General features: G+C 43.8%; 2 protein-coding genes across 7 annotated transcripts in view; one reads left to right on the forward strand and one right to left on the reverse strand.

The window, feature by feature from the left end:
* LOC135222887 (coiled-coil domain-containing protein 77-like) overlaps positions 1-7,950 on the reverse strand; it is a 343,870-nt gene extending 335,920 nt beyond the window's left edge. For 2 of the 5 annotated variants that reach the window (XM_064261255.1, XM_064261253.1), the window contains exons 1-3: positions 6,642-6,813; positions 5,093-5,165; positions 4,766-4,887 (exon numbers count right to left, since the gene is read on the reverse strand). In XM_064261255.1, the coding sequence (XP_064117325.1) occupies positions 4,766-4,887; positions 5,093-5,165; positions 6,642-6,709 (263 nt within the window). In that variant the 5' untranslated portion in view covers positions 6,710-6,813. Of the gene's footprint in view, positions 1-4,765; positions 4,888-5,092; positions 5,166-6,641; positions 6,814-7,117; positions 7,163-7,221; positions 7,613-7,745 lie in introns of those variants that run through there. The other 3 variants (XM_064261256.1, XM_064261254.1, XM_064261257.1) reach the window with 3 other exon arrangements.
* Positions 7,951-8,003: 53 nt separating this feature from the next.
* LOC135222886 (lysine-specific demethylase 5C-like) overlaps positions 8,004-25,295 on the forward strand; it is a 59,679-nt gene continuing 42,387 nt past the window's right edge. Inside the window, exons 1-3 of one of the 2 annotated variants that reach the window (XM_064261252.1) lie at positions 8,004-8,325; positions 13,375-13,591; positions 23,535-23,695. In XM_064261252.1, the coding sequence (XP_064117322.1) occupies positions 8,176-8,325; positions 13,375-13,591; positions 23,535-23,695 (528 nt within the window). In that variant the 5' untranslated portion in view covers positions 8,004-8,175. The remainder of the gene's footprint in view (positions 8,326-13,374; positions 13,592-23,534; positions 23,696-25,295) is intronic. The other variant, XM_064261251.1, reaches the window with a different exon arrangement.

Below are 25,295 nucleotides of genomic sequence, written 5' to 3' on the forward strand. Positions count from 1 at the left end.
CACCAACCACAGAGGATGGCCCACTTCCCCTGGTACACAGCTGCAGAGGACTGTCGGACGCAGGAGATGGTGGATAACAGCCAGCCGTGAAGTTGTAGGGACTGGACTGCTCGGTGGTACCGTTCTACGTGAGACTAGAAGGTTGCGCCAGTGGGGCATCTCTCTCGGTGCTTCCACAAGCAGAGCCAGCAGGTCCGGATACCAAACGGCCTGTGGTCGTTTGGGAGCCACTAGGATCATCCTGAGATTCGGGGTGGCCAGCACTCGGCTGATCACCTTGCGAATCAGACAGAAGGGAGGAAAGGCGTACACGAAGAGGTTGTCTCATGGATGTTGAAGAGCGTCCTCTGCAGCTGCCCATGGGTCCGGCACGGCTGAAAAGAAAACTTGGAGTTTTCTGTTGTGCCGGGTGGTGAACAGATCCACAACTGGACGCCCCCACAGGTTGAAGAGCCTTTCTGCCACATCTGGGTGTAGAGACCATTCGGTTCCTATCACCTGATCCTGACAGCTGAGCTTGTCTGCTACTACATTCCTCTTGCCTAGAATGTAGCATGCTGACAGCTCTATTGAGTGAGCCGTGGCCCACTCGTGCACCTGCACGGTCAACTGGGGTAGCGGGAGAGACACTAGGCCCCCCTGCTTGTTGACGTATACCACTACTGTGGTGTTGTCGCATGTCAACACCACTGAGTGTCCCACCAAGCGGTCCTGAAATTCTTGGAGAGCGTAGAACGCCGCCTTGAGTTCCAGGACATTGATGTGAAGGTGCTTGTCGTGATGATCCCACTCACCTGCAGTCAGCAACTCCTCCAGGTGTGTGCCCCATCCCTCGGTGGATGCATCTGAGAACAGCAACATCTCCGGAGGGGGGGGGGGGGGGGGGGGGGGGGAGGGGGGGGGGGGGGGGGGGGGGGGGGGGTTGGAGTGCGGAGAGGCACTCCTCTTAAGGGGTTCCTGTTGTCGAGCCACCAAGCTAGGTCCTGCCTCACTTTCTCCGTGAGGGACACGGGGAAGTAAGGTGGATCCGTTGCCTGTGACCAACTCTCCTTTAGTCTCCACTGGAGAGACCGCAGGTGAAGACGTCCGTGAGGAACTAACTTCTCGAGTGACAACAGGTGGCCGATCACAACTTGCCATTGCTGAGCTGCCTGTTCCTGCCGAGACAGGAACTGGCCGGCTGCCTCCCTGAATTTGCTGATCCGCAAGTCCGTGGGGAAGACTTGCCCTGCTACCGTGTCAATCAGCATACCCAGGTGCTTAATCTTCTGCTTGGGTTCGAGATCGGACTTCTCGAAGTTTACTACGATCCCCTGATCGCGGCAAAACTTCAGAAGTCGATCCCTGTCCTGTAGCAACCGTGAGCGGGAGCTCGCCAAGACTAACCAATCGTCGAGATACCTCAGAAGATGTATCCCGTGCGAATGAGCCCAAGCAGACACCAGAGTGAACACTCGCATGAACACCTGTGGGGCGGTTGAGAGACCGAAGCAAAGTGCCCTGAATTGGTACACCGTCCCGTCGAAGATGAAGCGGAGGTACTTTCTGGAGGATTGATGGACGGGTATTTGAAAATACGCGTCCTTCAGATCCACTGAAAGCATGAAATCGTTCTCCATGATGGAGTCGAGCACGGAGCGTGCCGTCTCCATCGTGAACCGAGTCTGGCGAACAAATCGGTTCAGGGGAGAGAGATCTATCACCGGGCGCCAGCCCCCCGAGGCCTTTTCCACCAGGAAAAGGCGGCTGTAAAAGCCCGGTGACCGATCCTTGACGATTTCTACAGCTCGTTTGGTCAGCATGGTCTTTATCTCCTGTCGAAGAGCGATGTCCTTTGATGAACCTTGGACGTAGGTTTGAAGATGGACCGGGTTGGAGGTGAGGGGTGGCCGAGATTCGAAGGGTAGTAGATATCCCTCCCGAAGGACGTCTACTATCCAGGTCTCGGCGCCATAGCGCTACTAAGTTGCCCAATGGCTCGCCAGGCACCCCCCCACTTCCGGCAGCAGGTGAGGGGGAACACCGTCCCTAGCGTTTCCCACCTCGCTTCAACTTCTTCCTTGCACCTCCTCGGAGAAAGTAGGGCTGGGAGAAGGGCTGATGTCGGCCTCCCTTAGCAGAAGTTGAAGCAGCAGGAGTCTTTCCTCGGGGCTTAGACGGGGCAACCGTCTTAGCAGCCGAGGAAGCGCTAGCTAAACTCTTTGGTTTAGCCACAGTAGCTCGAGGCTGCCCAGAAGCCTTCGAGACTGCCTGGTGAACAAGGCGGTCACTGTCATCAGTGCACCGCCTCTCCACCGCAGCGTCCACCATCTCTCCAGGAAAGAGAGAGGAGGAACTCCTAATGGGTCCGTTGCGAAGTCCGAGTGCCGCCTCGCGCCCAGCCCCCCTGGTTACTCGTGTAAGGACTGCGTCCCTACGACGAAGCACCAGGTTGGCCCACAGGTTTGCCGTCTGATGGGCGAGGTAGGAGATGGCTCTACCTCCAGACTGGCACAGTCTCCTGAAAGCCGGGTCTTCCTCGAGAGCAGAACTCCCGGAGTCGGCCGCGACTTTGGATACTGTGAGGGACCACAGATCCAACCAAGAGACTGCCTGGAATGCCACCATAGCAGTTGATTCCAGGGCAAGTGCCTCCTGCTGCGAGAACCAGAGGTTCTCCGACAGGAGCTGCTGCAGGGACACACCCGGAGTTAGCCTTGCTAGTTCCGGGTTAACCTGTTTGGGCGGCATCGGATCTTCTGATGGCACGTAGAATCGCCGCTGACGCTGTAGAGGAGGAGGAAGTAGCTTCGATGACCTACCTGATTTCAGCGAATCCTCTCGTCCGGAAACGAGAGACTCCATTTGGTCAAGGACAGAGTCAACCAGCTCTGACCGCGGCAGACCCACCGTCGGTTTGGGTTCCCTCTTCGGGCCCTAAAACGACTCGAGCCGGGACGTGGGCTCGGATGGTGGGAGCGGCGATCCTTACCCAAGGCCGTTGTGCTGACGAATCAGCGCAATGACCTCGGCAAAGTTCCTCTGGATCTCAGGAGTGACAGCGTCTTGAGGAGTAGGACCGTCCAGTCCCTCCAACAAGAGCAGCTCCCGAGACCCTCCTCCTTCAGGAGGAGGAACAGCGACAGACCCCTCTCGGTCTCCTCCTGCCACTTGCTCATACATCCTGGCCGATCCTAGGACCATGCCTGGTGCGTACGGCGTCGTGAAGGGATCGCGAGGGGCGCGCCCCTCACGATCACTCCTGGATACCTCACTCTTCCCGGCGTATCACGAGGAAGTTGAAGGTATAGGAGAGGCAGACCTGACACTCCCCTCTCGCTCACTGGCAGAACCAGTGTGCTTGGAGGGCTGCAGCCGATCACCAACCCGCGGTTGGGATCGGTCTGCAGGCCTGGTCGCGCCGCTCACCTGTGGCGAGCGGCTCGACTGAGCACGGCGACCTCGGTCCCGTGCGTCAGATGAGCTGCTGCTAGTCCCCCTATCTGCCCGGTCCCTGTGGGAGTGGCGGTCAGGGGACCTGCAGAGATCACTGTCGCGGTGAGACCGGTGCGCGTCCTCGCGGCGCGTCGAACCGCTGGTACCAGCCAAGGCTGGCGCCAAAGGTCGGGGGGACCTCTTCCCAGCCTCAACCCATGGCCGGTCAGAGACCGTCACGTCAACCCGAGTTACCAGCTGGTCGCTGCAAGAGCGGCCGCTGGCCTGGCGAGAGTCACCTGAGCGGCTCTCACCAGTCTTCTGCTCCGTGCCTCGGTCCTGGCGCCGAGCGAACTCAGGCGTAAAAACTACCGAACTCCCTTGTTCGAAGCTTAAAACCGGCTCCAGCTGCCGCAAGTTACATTCCTATTGTTAAAGGACCAATGGTTTGTATTTGTATCGGAACAAGTGAAAATATTATCAATAATGAAACTTAACAAGATTTGTTTGTCACGGGCTCGTCTTATGGCATCCTCTAGGGGCTACCGAATATTCATAAAGAAGGTGTTCCTTTATGACCAATTCTTGCATCATACAATGCCCCCAATTACAAATTAGCTTGAGCCATTAACAACAAATAATTACACCTTAAAAATTTCTAGTCAATTTAAAGAAAAGATTTTGTTGCAAGATTCAGACCTGTTCATGACCAGCTTTGATGTAGAATCCTTGCTTACTAATGTACCCGTGAAGGAAACTATCAGTACCATTTTAAATAGGCTTTTCCCGAACCTGAATCAGTTTTTAGTGGTTTTAACCGTACGTTTTTTAAGACTCTTTTAAGCTTGGCTGTGCTGGACACAGCCTTTATTTTCAACGGTAAGTTACACAAGCAAGTTGATGCCATGGAGAAACAGTAGTTACAGTGTCATCTACCAGGTAGTGTTCCCAGTTCAATCTTTTTCATTGTTGTTGTTGGAAGCTGTCTCAGTTGTTTTCATGATCACATGCAGGTTAAAACAATTTTCTATGGCTAGTTGAGGTACTGGCATTTCTATGATTTTGGTTTCATGATTTAAGTATAACAAGATTTTTCTCTTGTCCTCTAATATGATGGACACTTCAGACTTATGAATATACAGAAGTGCACCGAGATAACGGACTATAGTATACGTATAGTATTTCTGGATACAACGGTGCAAAATGAAAATATCAATTAGAAGGTTTTTGCCTCTGGATCTAATGCCAAATGGGTAATATTCACTGTTATATCATATTATGAAAAACAAGCTGACCCCATCACACCATCACCATGCAAATCTACAAATTTACAAACCGGGTGCATCCTCACTTTTCAATCAAATCCCGCATATCCCGATTGTCCTTATCAAACTTTGTCATCTTGGCTCTGTAGTAATCCAAAAGCCGTTCAGAGGGCTGCAGCTTAGCCAGCTCTTCGTCAACATTGATTTCCTAGAAATTATAAAAAAAAAAATGTATGGACAGGCTTAAGCTTGGGAGAACTGAAAAGCTACCTTTGAAGAAGTTTATTGATTTCACTCGGATTAAAGCTTGTACTGACAATATACTGGCACTATACTTTTATATAAACAATGAAAATGCCCTTTGAAACTAAGTTATAATATTTCTAATGAAATCCATATAGATAATGACTTACATGGTCTCCAGTACATCTGTAGTGTACATTATTGGGTCTTGGTTTCTGCAACCTTCTGAGGGAACTGGCAAGTCTGAAAATTAAAATGCATATTACAGTACCGTAACTAAATACCAATATTAAATTCCCACTCATGTATAATAGTCTTACAGTAACCTTCTCACTAAATACAGTACAAACTGCATATGCAGTCCACCAGTTCTCTTTGAAGAGTCTAATTTCAAAGTTGCTACCCATTACTGTTGTGATGGCAGACTAAAGAAAAGGGTTTAGCAATTAACTTAAGACAAAAGCTCACTTTCAGTGCTCCATTACAGCAGGTACTTTTAAAATATTTTAAGGAAGCAAAAAAAATCTTTCTGCACGAAAATATATTGGGTATGACTTATGATTCTTATCTTTATGGAAAGGTTATTAAGCCTAATCTGATATCATAAGATAGAAAAAAAATTCTTCACATCTTTTTGGATGGGAGTCATTAAGCTTAACCTGATAACATAAGGAAAAAAAAGCTTCTTCATATCTTTATGGAAGGGAGTCATTAAGCCTAACCTGATAACATAAGGAAAAAAATAAAATCCAACATGCTGGTAAAATTTCTACCGCTTCCTTGTAAAAGGAATGCACAGTACCAAATATGAATGGCTTGTGGCAAGTGACTAACATATTAGGCTAGGACAAAGTTACACCCAGTACTGATACATAATTTAATCACTTGAATGAAAGTAGCAAGGGAAGAAATGATACAGTAAGTGCAAAATATTTACACACACTGCAGCCTGTTTGAAAACAGATCCATGACACTAATCCGTGAACCTATTCAATCTTACAGTATCTACCATGTTATGACCTGAACTGGAGGCTTTGCCTCCTGGACTTAACTTCCTCCCATACCATTGTGCACAGCAGAAAATATACACACATCTGCTGTAATATACCTAACTCTTGATGCTCTACTATACACTGAGATGCCTACTACCTAACCTTTGAGGAAAGCTAGGAGCGAATGCCGAGTGGGGTGACAGGAGAAGGTGTGCGAAATCCAACAGTGGAAAACGGCCAAACCTAACCTTTCCTTGAATACCGCGTCCTTACCTTCCTAACCTGACTTTGGATAAAGTACCGTGACCTGGCTGATGGGGTTTTGCACCCTCGCCCCAAAGTAAAACTGGATATCGGAAATTGAAATTGACCGGACTACTATTCCGCAGCAGCCTATACTATGGCAGTTGCGGTTATCTGTGCAGTTTTACCTCCTGAACAAGAATTTTAAGTAATATTTATTTGGACGACTGTAATTAACCCCCAGGGGCCAGTACTATACAAGAGAAATACACTGGACGCCCCAATCCCTAGTGGATGACGTATCTGCGGTTACGTTGCTTGCAGTCCATGCAGAACTATTCTTTAGAATTACCCTACTACCTAGTAGCTATGGGCAGCCTAAATTTCCAGTAGAAACGTGGTCTGGCTCTGGCTACGAACTAAAAAAATTAACCTTAAGCTAACCTTTTCTAGAGTGTTCTGCCTTCACCTTACCAGATCTTACCTTCCTAACCTGGCTTTGGGCACTGAGCCCTGACCTGAGGGGGAAAGCTTTGCTGTACTGATCCCCATCAAGTAACACTTAGCTTAACATCGAGCACATGGTCTGGAATAGGCTACCCCTTTGTGTAGGAAGTTGACTGGGCATTTAGAAAAAGTTACTACTACCTAGGTAGGTACTAGCTACTAGGCTACCTAGGTACTGCCTACTACCTAGGCTAGGTAGTAGCCTAGTATTTCATGAAAATATTTTCGATCGTCAATATGACAGGAAATGTCAATAAAGATTACGCTGACGTAGTCGTCTACGATACGCTGACCTGGTTAAGCCTCCGCAACTAGCTACCTAGGTACCTACATAGTAGTATAGCTAGTACCTAACTCGCCTAGTACCTGGGCATAAGGTAGCCTAGTCTACATCATCCTGCAAAGCTGACTACCAACAACCATCCTGATAACACAATTGCTTTAATTTCCTACTATTAAAATCACAGAATCTGTCCATCTTATAGGTCTAAATAACTTGGTAAATTTTCTACTTTACAAATGAGAATACCGTTTCCACAACAAATGTGTTTGTTTACCTTTCTGTTGCGGCCATTTTTAAATCTGCCGCGACAACACATCAAGAGATGTAAGCACCTGTTTAGCAAGTAAATGCCAAAATACGTGTGGCTGAGGATAAGGACATTTTTTATTTTATAACATCGACAATTCATCAATTGCCGCTTCGAAGTCAAGATAATAACAATAAAAACAGTTTAGGTTGATTAGGTATGCTTACTATTAAATAATAAGTAATTGTTTCAAGGCCATGTTACGTTTCCAGCAAAAATAGGCTTAATCCATAATGAATAGCGTAACTTTATTAATATGTATTTGAATTACGTAAACTGTGAGAGATTTCATCGTCAAAGCATGTGAAAGTCTTGAATTTTACGATATTACTTGTGCATGATTATGTTTCGTACCTAACACTCATACAAATACCCAGACAACGCAGAAAAGGTAGAATGCGTTATATAATATGTCTAGAGTGATTATCTGTACAAGAAATAAAAAGCCGAACCAATTTCCTTAAAAGATAAAGTAAATCTAAAGGACCTACTTTTTATGCTTTTTGTCGCAACGACAGAAGTGATTTCATGAGCAGAGATATAACGCAGTTTTCCACTTGCACAAACACTTCCAGATCGTAAACACGTTAATGTAAATGTATAATCTTACAATATACTCGCGGAAACTTAGCTTGTTTGCAAGATATTGCGAGAAATGTGACAGAAAAAAGAAAGAGAAAGAGGAAGATAGAAAAAAATGAAAGTGTGTGATGCGGCCGAGTATTAATGCGCGAGGGAGTCACTTCTCTTCCCCCAGCAGGACATCATCATCATCAGTAGTAAACACGGTCGAAGTAGACGGGTAGCGCTCGACACTGTCGCGACTTCACGCTTCGCCTTTTAAGAAAAAAAATCTTCTCTGGGATATGACTCCCTCGGGCATCGGTAACGTGGTATACCATTGTTGGTGAAAACATCGCGATGACTTCTCCGGAATTTCAGTTTATATTTCCTCCCGAGGCTCCTGTATTTAAGCCGACCTGGGAAGAGTTTCAGGACGCCCTCGGTTATATTAACAAGATACGGCCCATCGCCGAACAGTCGGGCATCTGTAAAATTATTCCTCCACCGGTAATTAGTGTCATGCATTGTTATTTTGTCGTTTGTCAACATATTTGGTGTCCCCTTTTGTCCTTAAACTAATATATTTCGATGCTTTTAACAGTATCCGTATGTCAGTGTTGTTTTTTAATTGATACTGCGTATAGGCTCTGCAGAAGTCGTGGCCAGCTTTTGGTCGTTATGACTTGAGCTACCCAGCTTTATTTTTGTCGTTTTTAGGAGTTGGATGGAGAGTGCCTTGGTTTCTGGATGATATTAATTTTCTCTAGTCGTATTAGCATGTTTTGCTATATGTCCCCACCCCTTATCGTCATGCATTGATTATTAATAACGCAAATAAGTTTATTTGCTTGTGCAGCGTAGTCGCCGATTACGTGCACGCTTAAGTGAGCGACATGGCGACTTCATCCTTATCCTGTAGTTATTAACGTTATTTTTATTGGTTTAACACAATAGAATAGGAGTTCATTATTCATTATCGTTGCCTAGGCTAGTAGCTACCAATTAGACTCGCGACTGGGTTAGTTATTCGCTCCTTAAACCGAGATATCTTGAAAAATTTGTAGGTAGGATTTACTAGGTACACAGGTTCTGGTGATATTGGTTTGGGATGAAATCGCACAATCTTGTTCATTTGTTATGAAGCTAAATTCTGGGCAATACAAGGTTTTAAGTTGTTTAATGTCATGTTAAACCTTCAGTTTAATGGAAGTAATTTTTCTCTTTGAACATTTTAAGTGATTTTGGCGATGTATTAGTGGTGGCGTTTGTTCATGCTTCTAAATAGAAAGATTGAGCCCAACTTGTGGCTTGTATAATTTTAAAGGTTAGCCTATGTCACGAATTCCATTTCTTATATAAGACGTGTGACTTTTGTTAATTCTGTTTTATTTCCATTTATTGAAGCATACCTAGTATAGTGTTAAAATCAATCCTGCCTCTTGATTTACTAACCATCTAAAGATTGATCATTACTTGTGTACTAGGCCTAATCATAGCCTGGCTTATTTCTGTAACGATCGATAGGCTAATATCCCATAAGTTCTTGGATATATTGCAGGATTTGACAAAAGGGGGCCATTGAATTCCAGATTGTGGTTGTCATCTTGGTTCCTACACAAGCTGAGGGAAGCCTAAGAGGTCATTAAGCTGTACAGTAAAGTAGTTCATCACGAGAAAACTATTTACTTCAGTTTTTCCTGTTACTTTGCAGTATAATAGACAAGGATACTATTGTACATGGTACTTTAATTCCAACTATGATCAAAAATAGTTCAGAGCTGAGCCTGTCAGTTTTGAAATCCTGTAATGTTTTCAGTTTTCACCAGGGTTGAATGTCATCCTAGTACATATATTGATTTTGATTAAAAAAAAAAAAAATTTACCCATGTAGCATGTGCTTGATAAAGGAGCCGGTAATGAATTATTTTTCGTGGCACCCACAGTTTTAGAATGGAACGTTCACCACCCAGTTTTATCCTCTAATTCATAGGGTGCTTGAGAGATACATAAGACTACTCAACTTTATTAGGCTAAGCACCATGTGTTGAGGTTTTGGAATTAGTTTAGCATAGGCCTGTGTTGCTTGGACACTTCATTTTGGTGCTGATTATTAAAAGTTTTTCAAGAAAATAAATGTAGTTTTAAGTGGTGGTGGTTTTCCAGGCCATGCATGTGTTAGACCTTCATCTTGAGCCCATTGTAGTTTTAAGACTAGTGTTACCACAATTACTGTTAATCTTAAATCTTCCCTCAGTAGCTATATCTAGTCCGTAGACTTACACTAAGTCGACTTGCCTTGTGGCATTTCAGATTTTCAAGTTTTGAGTAATTTGTTGTGGATTACATATACTGTTTTACTGGTTACATTGCTGGAGGTTTCCCTGATTTCCATTTTGTCCGTGAACTTCTTTTGGACACATCATGTAAGTGGCCTGATCCTCCTGTAGCCGTCATACTCAGTACTATGTAGAATGTAAACTGCATTACTTCATACTCGGTATGTAGAATGTAAACTGCATTACTTCATACTCAGTATGTAGAAGTAAACTCATACTTCATACCAGTAATGTAGAAGTAAAACTGCATTACTTCATACTCAGTATGTAGAATGAAAACTGCATTACTTCATACTCAGTATGTAGAATGTAAACTGCATTACTTCATACTCAGTATGTAGAATGTAAACTGCATTACTTCATACTCAGTATGTAGAATGAAAACTGCATTACTTCTACTCAGTATGTCGAAGTACAACTTGCATTTACTTCATACTCAATATGTAGATGTAAAACTGCATATTCATACTCAAGTATGTAGAATGAAAGTGATTACTCATACTCAGTATGGAGAAGAAACTGCAATTACTTCATACTCAGTATGTAGAATGTAAACTGCATTACTTCATACTCAGTATGTAGAATGAAAACTGCATTACTTCATACTCAGTATGTAGAATGTAAACTGCATTACAGGCTAAGTGGCTAATAACCTGATGGTCTGTAATGCCAATTGCTTTTTATTCATAATCAAGCCATTTCAGAGCAGTTTGCATTTTGTCAATCTTGAAGGGAGTTAAGCTTTGTGTGATGAATTATAGTATGTAGTACGTATACGGTTTGTTGCATGGAACTGACAAGGGAAGCACATTACATTGCCTGTCAAAAATCACCTTTTTAGGCAGATGAAGAGAGTACCCACAGTGAAGACATGACTACTATCCCCATATGCAACATTGTTTCACAAGAGATCTCTTTTTCACGCTGTTTCAATTAGTATAAGGTAATTTGTTGTTGAAGCTATCCTGTTAAGTTTTAGCAATGGTAGACAAAAGTTTCTGAGAACCAGGCTACTTCAAAATGTTTCAGGGCACAGGTAACTCACTGAACCATGTTCTTTAAAGTAAATATTCCTATTTTTGAAATACATGTTGAAAAATGTAAAATGTGATCATGTTAAGTTTCCCTCTTGCATACATACATTGTTATTTTTAACCTAAGTTATGCTTCCTTCATTGGGTTTCTCTCTTAACTGCAAGTTGAACTAGAATCTCATGAGTACAATATTATTTTGATAATAAACTGTGGAACTTGATGCTGAAGGGTTTCCCTACCACTCCCAATTTGTTTTTTAATGCCCTTTTCATTTTCATTTTATACTGTCCCTGATTCCTGTTATTTCCTGTTTAAAGGAATCTCTGCTCATTGAGTTGTGGATCCCTTTCTTCGACCTTTCCTCTTTCAATCATTTTTATCAGTCTGGGGCGAGGAACAAAAGTAAGATTGCTCATCTAATGTGTATCTGTACTATGAAAATAAAAAGTTTAGAAAAGAGTACAAGATTTTGTGGTGAATGTGTGTGTGTGTGTATTTAGATACCGTATCCTGGGGATTACTATCATGTAATGCTTTCAGATGAATGTCTTGATTCATTCACGTTCTCTTGTGGACTTGACAATAAATTGTCATCTTTGATGCATGTGAAGGAAGTTAAAACTACCATAGTAACATTTATCAAAAAGAATGATCGTACATTTCAGGAACACAAAGCGAATATGAATTATAAACTTTTAAGCATTAGGTTCAACCCAGGTTTGCTCATCATTTCCTTGCCATATATGACATGTTAGCTTTTCTCTTTGTGAGGTTAGGTATATATGTAATGATCATTGTTCTTACTCTTCTGCCTGAACATTTACTAGGTCTAAGTCTTCATTTATGCCCATTTCCATGATTTCTGGGTCCTACAGGCCTTTGTAGTTCCTCGTTGGACAAGTGGGTTTCGCGCTCGGCTACCAATGCAGAATCAGAGGAATTTATTTCTGGTGATAGAAATTCGCTTCTCGATATAATGTGGTTTGGATCCCACAATAAGCTTTAGGTCCTGTTGCTATGTGACTAATTGGTTCCTAGCCACATAAAAATATCTAATCCTTCGGGTCAGCCTTAGGAGAGTTGTTAATCTGCTCAGTGGTCTGGTAAAACAGATATACTTTTTTACAGGCCTTTTTGTTTTTCTTTTATCCATTGCTCTCCAGATCAACATCCCTTCTCTTGGCAAGTCCAAACCATATCATTGTTTTGAGCTTGTCTTTTTTCTCCAGCCTCCAGACACTGTTCATCTTCAAGTGTTCTTCGTTCTTAAAACAATTAACAATTATACTTGGGCTGTGAATTGTAACGCTATGGTCACACCTTTTCAGAATCAACATTTTCCTTGTCAGTACGAACCCATGATTCTGTATTATTTACCAGTAATAATATAGCTATAGTAGATTCACATCGCCCGTGCATCTGATCTCTAGGCCAGTCCCTTACAACGCTCTCAATTTGCTGTTGATATAAGCCAATAACTGGGCTGGAAACTGTCTCTCGAGAGAGTTCACATAAGCAGGATGTATTCTCCACCTCTCCTGAGGGATATGTTTGTCAAAAGTATCCCTCAGGAGAGGTGGAACATACATCCTGCCTATGTTAACTTTCGAGAGAGACTGAGAATTTTCAGCCCTGTGATTGGCTTATCAACAGTCAATCTAGGGACTGGCCTAGACAGGATGTACAGGTGATGTGAATCTACTATAGCTTGCTATTTTGTCCATGTGGCAGTTAACCTTTCTTACTGCTCTCTCTGTTTTTGCTTCATATTTCAGTGTGTAACAAAAGTAACAGATATGTTCTACAGTACTTTACTACTACTATGTATTAATATTTGGTTATTATTTGAAAAATACATTTTGAGTTATGCTGAGGTAATTGTAGTTCTTTATTATAAAACCTATATCAAATTTTTTAGGACTGGTGAAATGTATGTTAAAGTACTAAAATGGAAGTCTTGTATATTACAGTATTCTCATTGCCAAATTGCATACTAATCCCATATTAGTCTTTTTTTTATTTTAACAATAGTTTTAATAGTTGTGGCATTAAGATTAATTGTATGGTATATGCATACCATTTAATTCTCATGGTAGAAAGTGTAAATCTAATGTAATTTCTGTATTACAAAAGTTTTATTTTAAATGTATTTTGGAAGCCATACATAATTTTCTTAATATTTCAGGACTGGCAGCCTCCCTTTGCTGTTGATGTTGATAATTTCAAGTTTACTCCACGTATACAAAGACTGAATGAACTTGAAGCGCATACACGCATCAAGCTCAATTTTTTGGACCAGATTGCTAAATTTTGGGAATTGCAAGGCTCATCTCTGAAGATCCCTGTGGTTGAGAGGAAAGCTCTTGACCTTTACTCCTTGCACAGACATGTTTGGCGAGAAGGTGAGCATTAACAGTTCACTCCCGTTTTTAATGCTGCATTTATTCATCTTATATCATGGAGTTTGGTTTTGGCCTGTATTTTTCTTGCTTGTGACTTTTATACCTATCTTAGCTTATTTAAATCAGCTTATTTTTCTCAAGGGTGTGAATACAAAGGTTGATCATTGTTTGTTACTGTGCAATATACAAACCCTCTGTCCTTTACTAAAGGAATTACTTAAGGTGTAGCCTGAACATGGCCGCTGAATTCTTTAACAAGGTGGTTAGGTAGTTAACTACCGTCCGGTCGTTGGTAGTCCCTCCGACCGGACGTAAACATTCCAATTTGCTTTCGGCCGTCGTTGCGGATAGACGTGTTCTCCACTGCTCTCTGCCTGACTGTTAACTGATGTTTTCTTTCAATCCCGGGTTTTTTTTTTTTTTTCTATTATAAGTTATGTTATGATTGTTGTTGTGATCATGTGTTTGTGATGTACTGAATCATGCAAACCCATGAATTGCAACTCTTCATGAGTTATGATCGTTGTTGTGATAATGTGTTTATGATGTACTGGATCATGCAAGCCCATGAATTGCAACAGCCTTGTACCCTGCCCCTGGGCGCTGTCCCCAGGATAGAGGGTAGGAGGTGTGGCAAAATCTGCACCTAGATAGATTAATCTTCATGCCCTTTGCCCATCCTGCTGGGGCCGTGAGTGTAACATTTTTTTGTGTTCCGAGTGCTCTGTTTGGTCTATGACACAGTTGGGGAAGTTTGCTGGGAGGAGGAATATATTGGAAGACCTGTGTTGAAGGCAAGACACTTCATCGAGGTACTAACCTCCTGTTCCTTTGTATATTTACCGCTCTCCCGGCAATCATTGCATGCTCTGTGTCGCCCCTCTGGGAAAAGCTACATCTTCCCTTTTCTGATGAGTCTGAGAGGGAAGAAGGGGAGATGGCTGTGGTCCCAGACCTGGGGATCGCTCCTTTAGGGTCCTCACTTTGCTCTGAAGTATATTTTTGCACAATGGGGGGTGTCACTTATAACTAGCAGGTGAGGTGTCACTTATAACTAGCGTGAATTTTTATGGGATGGCTATTGATCCAGGATTGCTGTTACACCTCAGTAGAGATGCATGCAGTGCACCTGGTCTGGTCTCATCATCTGACGAATGTATCGCCTACAGTAGTAATGGGGATCAGACCACTTCTACAGCCTCCGGATGTTCCCGCTTGTTCCTGCCTCTGTACCTAAACCTGCTCCTGTCCCTGGACCTGCCCATGTACCAGCCTCTGGACCCTGATGAGTCATCTGTCGCCCCTTGGGGGCCCTGACAACTCTACTGTGGAAGCTGTTGAAGAGGAGGGCGAAGAAGATGAAGAATCCAAGGAGTGCTGTCATCTTCAACTTCGTCTTTGTCGCCACCTCCTCGCCTCTCCCTTCGGAAACTTCACGGCATTTGAAGGGGAAGGTGGCTTCTCAGTCCTAAGGGGCTGTTCCCTTCGGGGAGGAAGCAGTTGGTGCTCTCACTGGCTCTCCTGCTTCTTCGGAAGTCGGGCCCGAGACGCTGTCCCCAGGGACCAGGGTCTTGGGAGCTGCTGGAGCTCTAACCAAGGTTTGTTCTCCAGTTTTTGTTCCCAAGGGCGCTGCTCGAGGGACAGGGACTTAGTCGGAATCTTGTTCCTGAGAATCTGAATGTACGACCACCTAAGGGAGAACGTACATCCACAGTCAAGGAAGGGGAGTTCTCTCCTCACCATGGCAGTGGCATGGGGCAAGAGTAGGGACTGAGCCTGGCTTGGACCTGTGAAGAAGCAGCTTGGATCTTCTTGAGGAGCTAGTGTTGATGTCACTGTTTTTTGGAGCAAGGCATCTGGAGAAGCTAAGAGGAGGTCCCCTTACAGCCCTCTTCACACGAGGTTTTCGACTCAAGGAACCACATCTCTGCTGGCAGAGGCACTGCTACCAGTTCTGCTACAGCATGGCGAGTACTGCTGCATATTTCTCGGGAAAGCGTTTTGTTCAGGCGATTGCACTCTCATAGACCCACACCCCTGTCACCATTGGTGCAAGGGTGCAGCTCACTCCCCTGGCAGCAGCGCTGCTTGGAGAAGTGAGAGCATCTGATCCTCCTTTCCTATTCCTACTTCCTCGTACTACACTGAAAAGGGCGAGGCAAAGGAATCCTTTGGAGTGGGCTCCTCAGGATTCAACCTTGTGGGCCCATGTTTCTGGAGGGGTTTTAGGATCTAAGGGATCTGGTGAGGTTCTCCCCCAGGGGAGAGTTGATTGGGAGGACCAGTCTCTCAAAGGACTCAAAACGTCCCCTACCCAGCGACTGTGACACCCCTGAGATTCAGTGGACACTTTTTCAGAGATTGTAATGCTGATACAATAGCATAAATATCTTGGGGGAATGACCACAGCCTCTTCTACTGACTCGATGCCTTGTGGGGACCCAAGAGGGAACCCAAGTTTTCTATGGGGCTGCCATGGTCGGGCCAGGTCGAAAGTGTAATGGAACAGATGAATGACCTCGTTCCTGGACAAGAGAATTCACTCAAGCCCAATTAGTAGGCCAAGCTACTTCCCCCTCCTCCACCTGTCAGAGGCGTAAAGTCTGTGCATAATCCAGTGAGACAGGGAGCAGCGCTGCTGCTAGCAGTGGCACTACTACCTCCATCAGCGCTGCTGCTACCAAGGGCACTGCTACCATGCTACCAGCGCTGCTACCAGTCCTGCTAACACACACACTCTGAGAAGCCTGTATCGACAAAAAGGTAACCTGGGTCCCTGTCACTGCATCACCTGATAAGCGAAAGAATATCTCTCCCGACAGGAAGCAGCGACACTGGAGACTACCATAATGGCAGCTCTTCAGGCAGTGTCCTGGGTAGACTTGTGATCCTTTCCAGTGTCTAGAGTTGCTGTTTCTTCCGGGGCCATTGTCCTGGAGGAAGACTCAGCGTTCAGGAGACTGTACTTGTCTGGAGGTAGGGCTTTCCTACCTGGCACCAGCCAGCTAAATGCAAACAACTGAGCCTGGAGTCAGTACTGGCTTTTACCAACAGACCCCTAATGGATTCCACCTCTCTCTTATCAAGACCAGGTGGATGCTACAATAATCAAGCACAGGGCTCTCCCGCCTCTTTGGAAGTGGGGAACTGAGACACTGTCCCCAGGGACCAGGGTCTAAGCAGGGGGTGGGGGAAGCTTTGGAGATCGAATAAAGGTTTGTTCTCCAGCCTCTGTGTGGTTGGTATGGTGTTGGCATCCCTCCTCGGTGGTCGCGAGTTTGAGATGTGTATTTCTGGTGATAGAAGTTTACTCTTGACGTGGCTCGTAAGTCACGCAAAGCCGTTGGTCCTGTTGTATTGCCAAATAACCACTGGGTCCATTCAACATAAAAACACCATACAAACAAACAATCCAGCCTCTGTTCCCAAGGCGGCTGCTCAAGGACAGGGATTGTGTCGGAATCTTGTTTGCGAGAATCTCCAGATTTACGACCACCTAAGGGAGGCTGTGTCCACAGTCAAGGAAGGGAGTGTCTCCTCGCCATGGCAGTGACACGGGGCGAGAGCAGGGGCTGAGCCGTGGCTTGGACCCACCTGTGGAGACCAAGCTTGCTTCTTCTACAGAGGCCAAGGTCGTTATCGCCGTTCCTTGGGGAAAGACACCTGGAGAATAACAGGTCATCTGTTCGGCCCTCTTTACTTGAGATTTCAGTCTCGAAGAGGGCTGGGATGCGCCATACAGATGATACATGTCCTTGCCAACCTACGAGCAGTGTCGCTGGTGCCACGGCTCTGGTGGCCAAGAGCTTCTAGCCATGTCGTTGCCAGCCGCGTTGCTGCTACAGCAAGGAGAAAACTTGACATGTACATCAGGAAAGCACCTCGCCAAGGCGATCATGCTCTCCTAGACCCACGCCCTTGCTGTCACTGCTGGTTGACACAAGGGTGAGGCTCATTCCCCCTGACAGCAGTACTGTTAGAGGGAATGAGAGCATCCGATACTCCTCTCATATTCCCTCTACTTCCTCGAGCTTCAATAGAAGTATAAGAAGACACTGAGCATAGACACTGTAGTTGTAATGGACTGGTCCCCAGGATTCTACAGCCGGGTCTTCTCGTAGAGAAGACCTCAGTGGGGTAGAGACTGGTCATAGACTTCTCTCTCTCCTGAACAGTTTCTTAGCCAGGCTCGGTTCAAGATAGAGATAACACGAACAATGTTTGCCTCTAACAGGGAGAACAACTTCATGCTGATGGTGGACTTGAAGGATGCGTATTTCCAAATACCATCCACAAATCCTAACCCAAGCACCTACACTTTTTCTTCCCAGAGACAGTCTACCAATTCAGAACACAGTTTCAGACTCTCGACCGCTCCCCAGGTGTTCACAAGTGTTCAACCTGGTCTCAGCTTGGGCGCGTTTGCATGAGATGTGTCTTTTGACGTATCTCGACGGTTGGCTGGTGTCTTTTGAGGTATCTCAACGATTGGCTGGTCCTAGTGAACTCCCATTTGAGGTCTTTACAGGACAGGAATCAACTCCTTGATTCCTGTCCTGGGATCTGAAGACCCAGCTAATTCGCAAGGAGTCCAATTTCCAGCCCAAGCAAAGGACGTGGTGCCTGTGCATGCTGACAAGAGTTCCCCTTGAACTCTAGTATCAGCATATTCCACAGCCTGCTCGGCTGTGGCTCATTGTGGTATGCCTGTTGTCCCTGAAGAGTCGGATGCATCAACTGAGGAGGAGTCACACACCGAGAGCAGTTGCAGACTGCAGAGGTACGAGAACTTCACAACAAACACCTTATCAACGTCCTGAAACACAAGACAGCCTTTCTGGTTCTCCAAGAGTTTCAGGAATGTGTGATAGGACACTGTGGCATTGATGATCGACACTACAGTAGTGGCGCGTGTCAACAAGCAAGAGATACCTCTCTCAAGCTTCATCTTGTCACTGCAGGTGATTGAGTGGGCAACAGCACTCTTGAGAGCAGTCAACCATATGCTTTCCAGACAAAAGGAATGTAATGGCAGACAAGCTCAACCACCAGAATCGGGTGGTAGGGACCAATTGGCCTTTTCACCAATATAGTGCGGAAAGGTTGTTCAGCCTTTGGAGGCGTCCAGTCATAGACTTGCTTGCCACCCGGCTCAACAGAAAACTAAAGACCTTCTCTTCCGTTGCTCCGGACCCAAAGGCAGCTACAGAGGACGTGTTCCAATCCATGGGGCATTCTCGAAGCTTAGCCTTTCCCCTGTTATTTCCTGATTTGAGCAGGGATCGGCACGCTGATTACCCCAAATCTTTGGAGGACTCTGGTGGCACTGAGGCCATATGATTCCCAACCCTCTGGTTCTTCTTCCCAAGGCACTGAGAAAGATTCCCCATGGCAGAACTGCTGTGCCAGCCACAGGCCAAGCAGTAACTTGTCTTGCCTCGGGTAGCTCTGCAGGATATCAGGAAAAGTGGTTGGTGTTGTAGACGGTATCTCTCCGGTCAGAGCCGCGCTTCAACAGGTTGTGGATTTCATCCTCTCCCTTCCCTAGAGAAGCTCTCTCCCATCTGAGCTGTAAGTCTACAGAGCTGCACTGGCCCTAGTCTTGAAGCTGAAGGGTATTGATATCTCTTCATCTTCAAGATATCATTACTCGGAGAACTTAGGTCTTACCCACCCTGGGATCTCAGACCTCCTGAGTGGGACGTGAATCTCATGTTGCAGAGCCTGATTGCCCCCAGTTGACCCCCTTTGAGACTACTCGGATCTGATCCTTGAGACCATCTTTCTGCTTCCCCTGTTGTCGACGAAGAGAGTTGGCAAGCTACATGGTCTTTTTTATAATGTAACAGTGAATGGGGACCGGTTACACTCCACTTTGTCCCGAACTTCGGACCGAAGAATCAGAATCCATTGGTTCCTGATGTTAGATTCGTGTCCTTTACCATCCCCTCCCTGAGTGACCTCATTGGTGATGATGGCTTAGAGAGATGACCAGGAAGACATACTACTCTGCTGGTGATGATGACGGTACACTTCCTCTGAAGAATTCATGAGGTCAGGGGCATTGCCCCATTCCCTCACATTTCCTAGGGACCAGTGGTGGCTGCTCAACAATTGTAACTTACCCAGCTCCTTAACTGAACAGTATCTCATCCCGCCTCGTTGTACAGTATGATTGAGCATGACTGTGGAGTGACTGGCTCTGCTTTCATCTCTTTCATCGTACTCTTTCTCTTTGGGTAGAGAGTAATGCAGACTGTTACATGCTGGAATGAGTGATCAATGCAGGTGAAACCCTCCGTGGAGTAATCTTATCTATTTTTTGTTTATTAGTTAATAAAGTTATATCCGCCCCTTCCCTTAACAAGGCAGGGAAGAGGGACCTGGACTTAAGACAGACTCATAACTTGGATTTGTCTTAATGTCTCCGACATAATGGTTCTTAGCTTTCTCTTAGGGGGATGCATATTCTCCCCCTTATGAGTAAACCCAGAAGACTGACTATGATCAAGGCCATCTAGATGAGAAGGCCAGGTCATTTGGGGGTTGAAGGTGGTGTGATGAAGCCTTGGTAGTGCTAAGTTTGTGCTGTTTACGCTTTGAATGAAGAGTTCGCGCTGTATTTCTTTCCAGTTTTATGCTGTTATGGAAAATTTTACTGTATATGGGCCCATAATACTCGCCTGGAACTGAGTAATAGTGCTGTTTACGTGCTGTGTACCGAACTGCAAAGGGAATTACCGAAATGGACTGAAAGCGAGTGTGATTTTATTCCCAAATAGCGGTGAAAAAGCTAAGTGGTTACTGTACATCAGAGCTAAAAATGTGAGGTAGGATATACTTTCTGCCAGATTTCAAACTGATAAATTAGAATCTAGATTTGGTCAGTCTAGGCAACTGTCTGTTGGTAATTACAACATTTCTGTTAGACAGATATTCAAGTGTGAAGAAAAAAAAGATTTGAATCATGTCATTGTTTGAGAGGAATTTGGCGATGACAGGGAAACTGTAATAAGGGATTTTCAGAGTAATTGGGAAGGACTGGAAAATATATCACATTCGGATGAAGTTGATAGGTTTAACATAATTGTATCAAAGGAAGATTTTGACAAATGCAGGAATATCTTGCCAGTAATAGTTTATGTAGCAGGCTATTGTTGTTATGCAGTTTTAACAAAAATGAACTGATTGTTGCAAGGGTATGCTAACTTGCAACACTAAAAATGATGTGCATGAAAACTACAAGTACATTGATGGAATCAGCAAAGGCTTCCTGATGCACCCAAATCCTGTAATCACAAATATTGTTATGTACAGTTACATTGTATTGGAAAAATTGACCAGAAGGAGTCTTTTCACAAAATTGCTAACTAGAGAGTTGTGGGGAGTGTGTTGACTTATAACAAATTAGCTGATGATGAAGCACTACTACTTCCAATGGATTCATGTGATGCTGGTCATAATTCAGGAAAAATAGAGAAAATTCTGATATGGACAGCAACTAATGTCCTAAACAACTACTGCTCAAAACAAAACAATTTATCCTCTGATGCGACTTACTTTTTTAGAGTATGCATCTCGGTATGAAAGTGATATCTGTATATATACTGATGGTTCCAAATATGATACTACGAGTGTTGGCTATGGAGCAGTGTTTCCAAATTTTGAACGCTGCAGATCATTACCTAATTATTGCTCCAGTTTTATTCAAAACACCCTCTGATCTTAGAGATTTTAGAATGGTTGTTTTTAGTTAACCGAAAAAGGAAAACCGTATACTTCTGCTGGGTACCAGCACACACACGAGTAGCTGGAAACGAAAAGGCTGATAAGCTAGTGAAAAGGGCAATTCATGGTAGAAAGCAATCAAAAGATGTTGGAAATTACAAGATCAGCAATTCGGTAATTACAGCGAAATGTCAAGGACATGGGAAACAGCCCTTTGCTGCTTAAGAATTGGTCACACACACACACCTGACTCTTGATTATTTAATTGCTGGACATCCCCAGCCATTCTGTGATGACAGCCTGGTTCCTCTGACTGTGTGAGACTTGCTGGCCGAGTGTCCCAGTCTTCAGGACATAAGAGAGCATTTCCTTTTAGAGTGCCATAATGAGGAGGGTGAATGCCTTCTCTCCAGGGTACTTAGAAGGAATAATATTAGTCAGATGAGTGGTATTTTTAGGTTTGTGGAGGTAGCAGGCTTCCTACAAAAGTTGTAACTTTTTATTGTAAAGTGTAAATGATGTCATACTTGTAACTTAAGCGTACATAAGATGAAAATTTTTATTATTTTTTATTTATTATCTGTTTATTTTTCAATTTCATAACTATATTTCTGGCGTCGATGACCTATGTTTATTTTTTCAATTACATAACAGTATATTTCCGGCGTCGATGACCTAAGTTGTTGTGATGCCATGGTACATTTTTGCATCAATCAATCAATCTCAGAAAATAAGCTTATGAGCGAAGGGAAAAAGAGAAAATTGAAAACATTGAGTCAAAATATAAAAACCAAATAATGTCAAATGCTTCTGGTAAAGAAAAGACACAGTAAGGTTAGGTATGGGTGGGTAGTTGTGTCAAGAATTGCATGTTTGAAATTGCTTTAAATTTTTACTATTTTTGTTAATGAGTTTTCTTTTATAATAAAATCATGTTAGAATGATTCCAGTTATTTACTATGCCCAAACTAAACCACAGTGAGTAGCTGTTTAAGAAAGAGATAATTACCCTAAGTAGCAAGGTGGCAGAAGAACTATTTTAGTGACAATAATGATTAAAAAATCAACTTTAAGAGGAGGGTAAACTGAAAAATAAAAGTTGTAACGCACTAATTAAGCCATGGAAAAGAAACTAGTGTAGATGGTCAGTTGTCCTGTTAGCCTGAGGGCTTCGACCAAGTCTACCTACTTCACTGGCATCAACCTCCCAATGACCTGACCTTCTCCTCTAGATGGCCATGCTGTGATCTTGCAGTTCTTTAACTCCGATCAAAAGTCAGTGGCTGGATTCCTTGCTTTGCTCTTACAACCTGGAAGGAAATCTCAGGTAGGCTGAACCCCAGTCGGTTCACTGGAGATCACTCAGATTCCACCCACCAATCAATGAGTCTTCCTATAGTAAAGGACCGAGGGTTTGTATATCGCGTAGGAACAAATCATAATCTTTGAAAGTAAATTGTATTTTTCCTAGCTACATAAACCCGAGGTCCTTTACACTAACTACCCACCTCATGCCACCCCTCAATCTGCTACCTGGGCCAAAAGCAAATTGGATTGTTTACGTCCAGTCAGAGGGACTACCAACGACCAGACTGGTAGTTAACTACTTAACCGCCTTATTTAAAGAATTCAGCGGCTGTGTCCAGGCTACGCCTTAAGTAATTCCTATAGTAAAGGACCTTTGGTTTGTGTAGCCATGAAAAATGCAATGTACGGTACTTTCACTAATAGTGATTTTACTGTTTTAGTGAATACCCATTAAACCCTGCTTTTGGGAATATAGCTTGAACATAGAGAAGAGGAAAAAGTTTGGTGCCTACTTTGGAAGGTGAACTCATTTGCTTAAAGCCAAAATCCTCGGAGGTTATTTTTCTGAAACTATTCCCCATCATTTCATCATTGTGGGCTTTAGTTTGTAACTGGTATATTTGTAATACAAAGCAAATTCTAATTCATTGATTATACTGATGTTTGTTTAGTACTGTTAACTGAGAAATGGAACATCAAGGAAAACTTGAAAAGCATGAAATATATTTGCAACTTCTCTGTTAGAATAGTCCTTCAGCTTTTGCTTGGTTGCTTTTTCAGTTTGCAGATACAACTTCATAGAGTGATAATTGCATGGTGTTCAGTGACAAATTATGAGACTTCTGTCGGTTTATTTTCATATTTTTTCCTAGTTAAGCAATTTATAATTCAGTTCCATTGTCTGCAGGTGGAATTGACCAGGTCACAAAGGAACGCAAGTGGAATAAGATAGCGTCACAGATTGGTTTCCCCAGCAATAAAAACTTAGGAACCCTCCTAAAATCTCATTATGAAAGAATACTTTTGCCCTTTGATATATTTAACAAAGGAAAAGAAATTCCATCTTTGGTAAGTGTTAATGAAGATATTTATTGTTTAACTTACACATACTGCTTATTGGACACAGTTGCAGATGTTATACATTAAAAATGCATTAAATTTATTTGCTGTTTTTGAAATAGTTGGGTTTTGAAATGTTTATTTGTTGCCATAATATTTGTTATGAAAAATTATTTTTTACAGAAGTAACTTCCCAAGTAATTACATAGATAACAGTTTCTATCACCGGTGGCTAAAATTCGGAAATCACGGTCGCAATTCTTCTTTGTTTTGGCTATAGGTAACTAGTCCCACCCACTTTTGGGAAAAAGAGGAACAACTGAGCCAGGCACTTCAGTTTGGTTCTGCCACCTTACGACAAGTTTGTGGGTCAGCAACTGATTTGGAATTTGAGTTCTTTGCTTTTTTCCTGTAATTGGCCAATCAGCATTTGTTTTTATTTGAATTGTGTTTTTATTAGATAATTATCCAGTTAATTTAGATATTTAGTCTTAGTTACTGAATTTGACTTGACTTGCAGCAAGGGCTGCAGGACAAGATTAACTTTAGTTACTGAATTTGACTTGACTTGCAGCAAGGGCTGCAGGACAAGATTAACTTTGATGAAATATGACTCATTCAATTAGTGTGAATTGTAGAGCACAAAACTGCTCAATTGACAATATTTATATGGAGTGTGAAGGATGGGATGAAAAGCAGTGGAAGAGTTTGAACTACTTATTTATTTAAATTGGCTAGGGATAGACAAAGGAAAGCTAGTATTAGACAAGACAGGTTGACTGCTAGTCTCAAGTTAGATAAATCTAATGATGTTCCGATTGTTTCTGTCCACGCTGTTTCTCCCATGCCCAGCCCTTCTACTATTCCTCCTAATCCTGATCCCATCTTCCAGGTTCTTAACTCCAACACCAGTGACTCAATTAGGTAATTCAGTGAAAGCTCTCATGGAGCACAAAAGTGTTGTAAGTGAAGTGCAAGTGGAGGAGCTGGCTGTCCGTCCAGCTGATTCTCCTAGGCAAAGGTCACTGATATACTCCCATGTAAACAACCATGGAGAGTCTTACCGGAAGCCCAAGGCATCTATGCGGAGGAGCACTGTCTTTCCTTGAGTTCTGAGGCTTCCAGTCTGAAAAAGAGGCACAGATGGCGGTATAGTGATTCTTCCAGACCACTGAAAAGGTCTGCGGCTGACACTTCGGCAGTGCCAGCAGTTCTGTGTAAGAAGTCTGGAGAAGCTGTTCCTTCATGCAGCTTTTGGGATAGCCCAGAGAGGTTTTCTTCGGAAAGCTTATCGTCAGTTAAGAGCCAAGAAGTGCGCCTGTGCCTAAAAGTGCAGCTGTTTCAGAAGCGCGAAAGTTTGCACCCAAACGTTCAGTCGCTAACAAGCCCCAGTCAGCACCAAAGCGTCCAGCGTCTTCCAGGCTCTCGAACACAGTCGATTTCCCAGTGGAACACCCAGTGAAACAAAGGTTGTTCACTGTTTAGTGGAACAGACAGGGAAGGATCCCATCGATCTTTTGCTTCTTCAGAGAGTTCGGCTTTTTTAATTGGTCTGTAGGAGCGCTGGCAAAGAAGATTCAAGATTACCCCGACTTCCCTTCAAACATAG

Source organism: Macrobrachium nipponense, chromosome 8 (genome assembly GCF_015104395.2).
Source record: "Macrobrachium nipponense isolate FS-2020 chromosome 8, ASM1510439v2, whole genome shotgun sequence".
NCBI lineage: Eukaryota > Metazoa > Arthropoda > Malacostraca > Decapoda > Palaemonidae > Macrobrachium > Macrobrachium nipponense.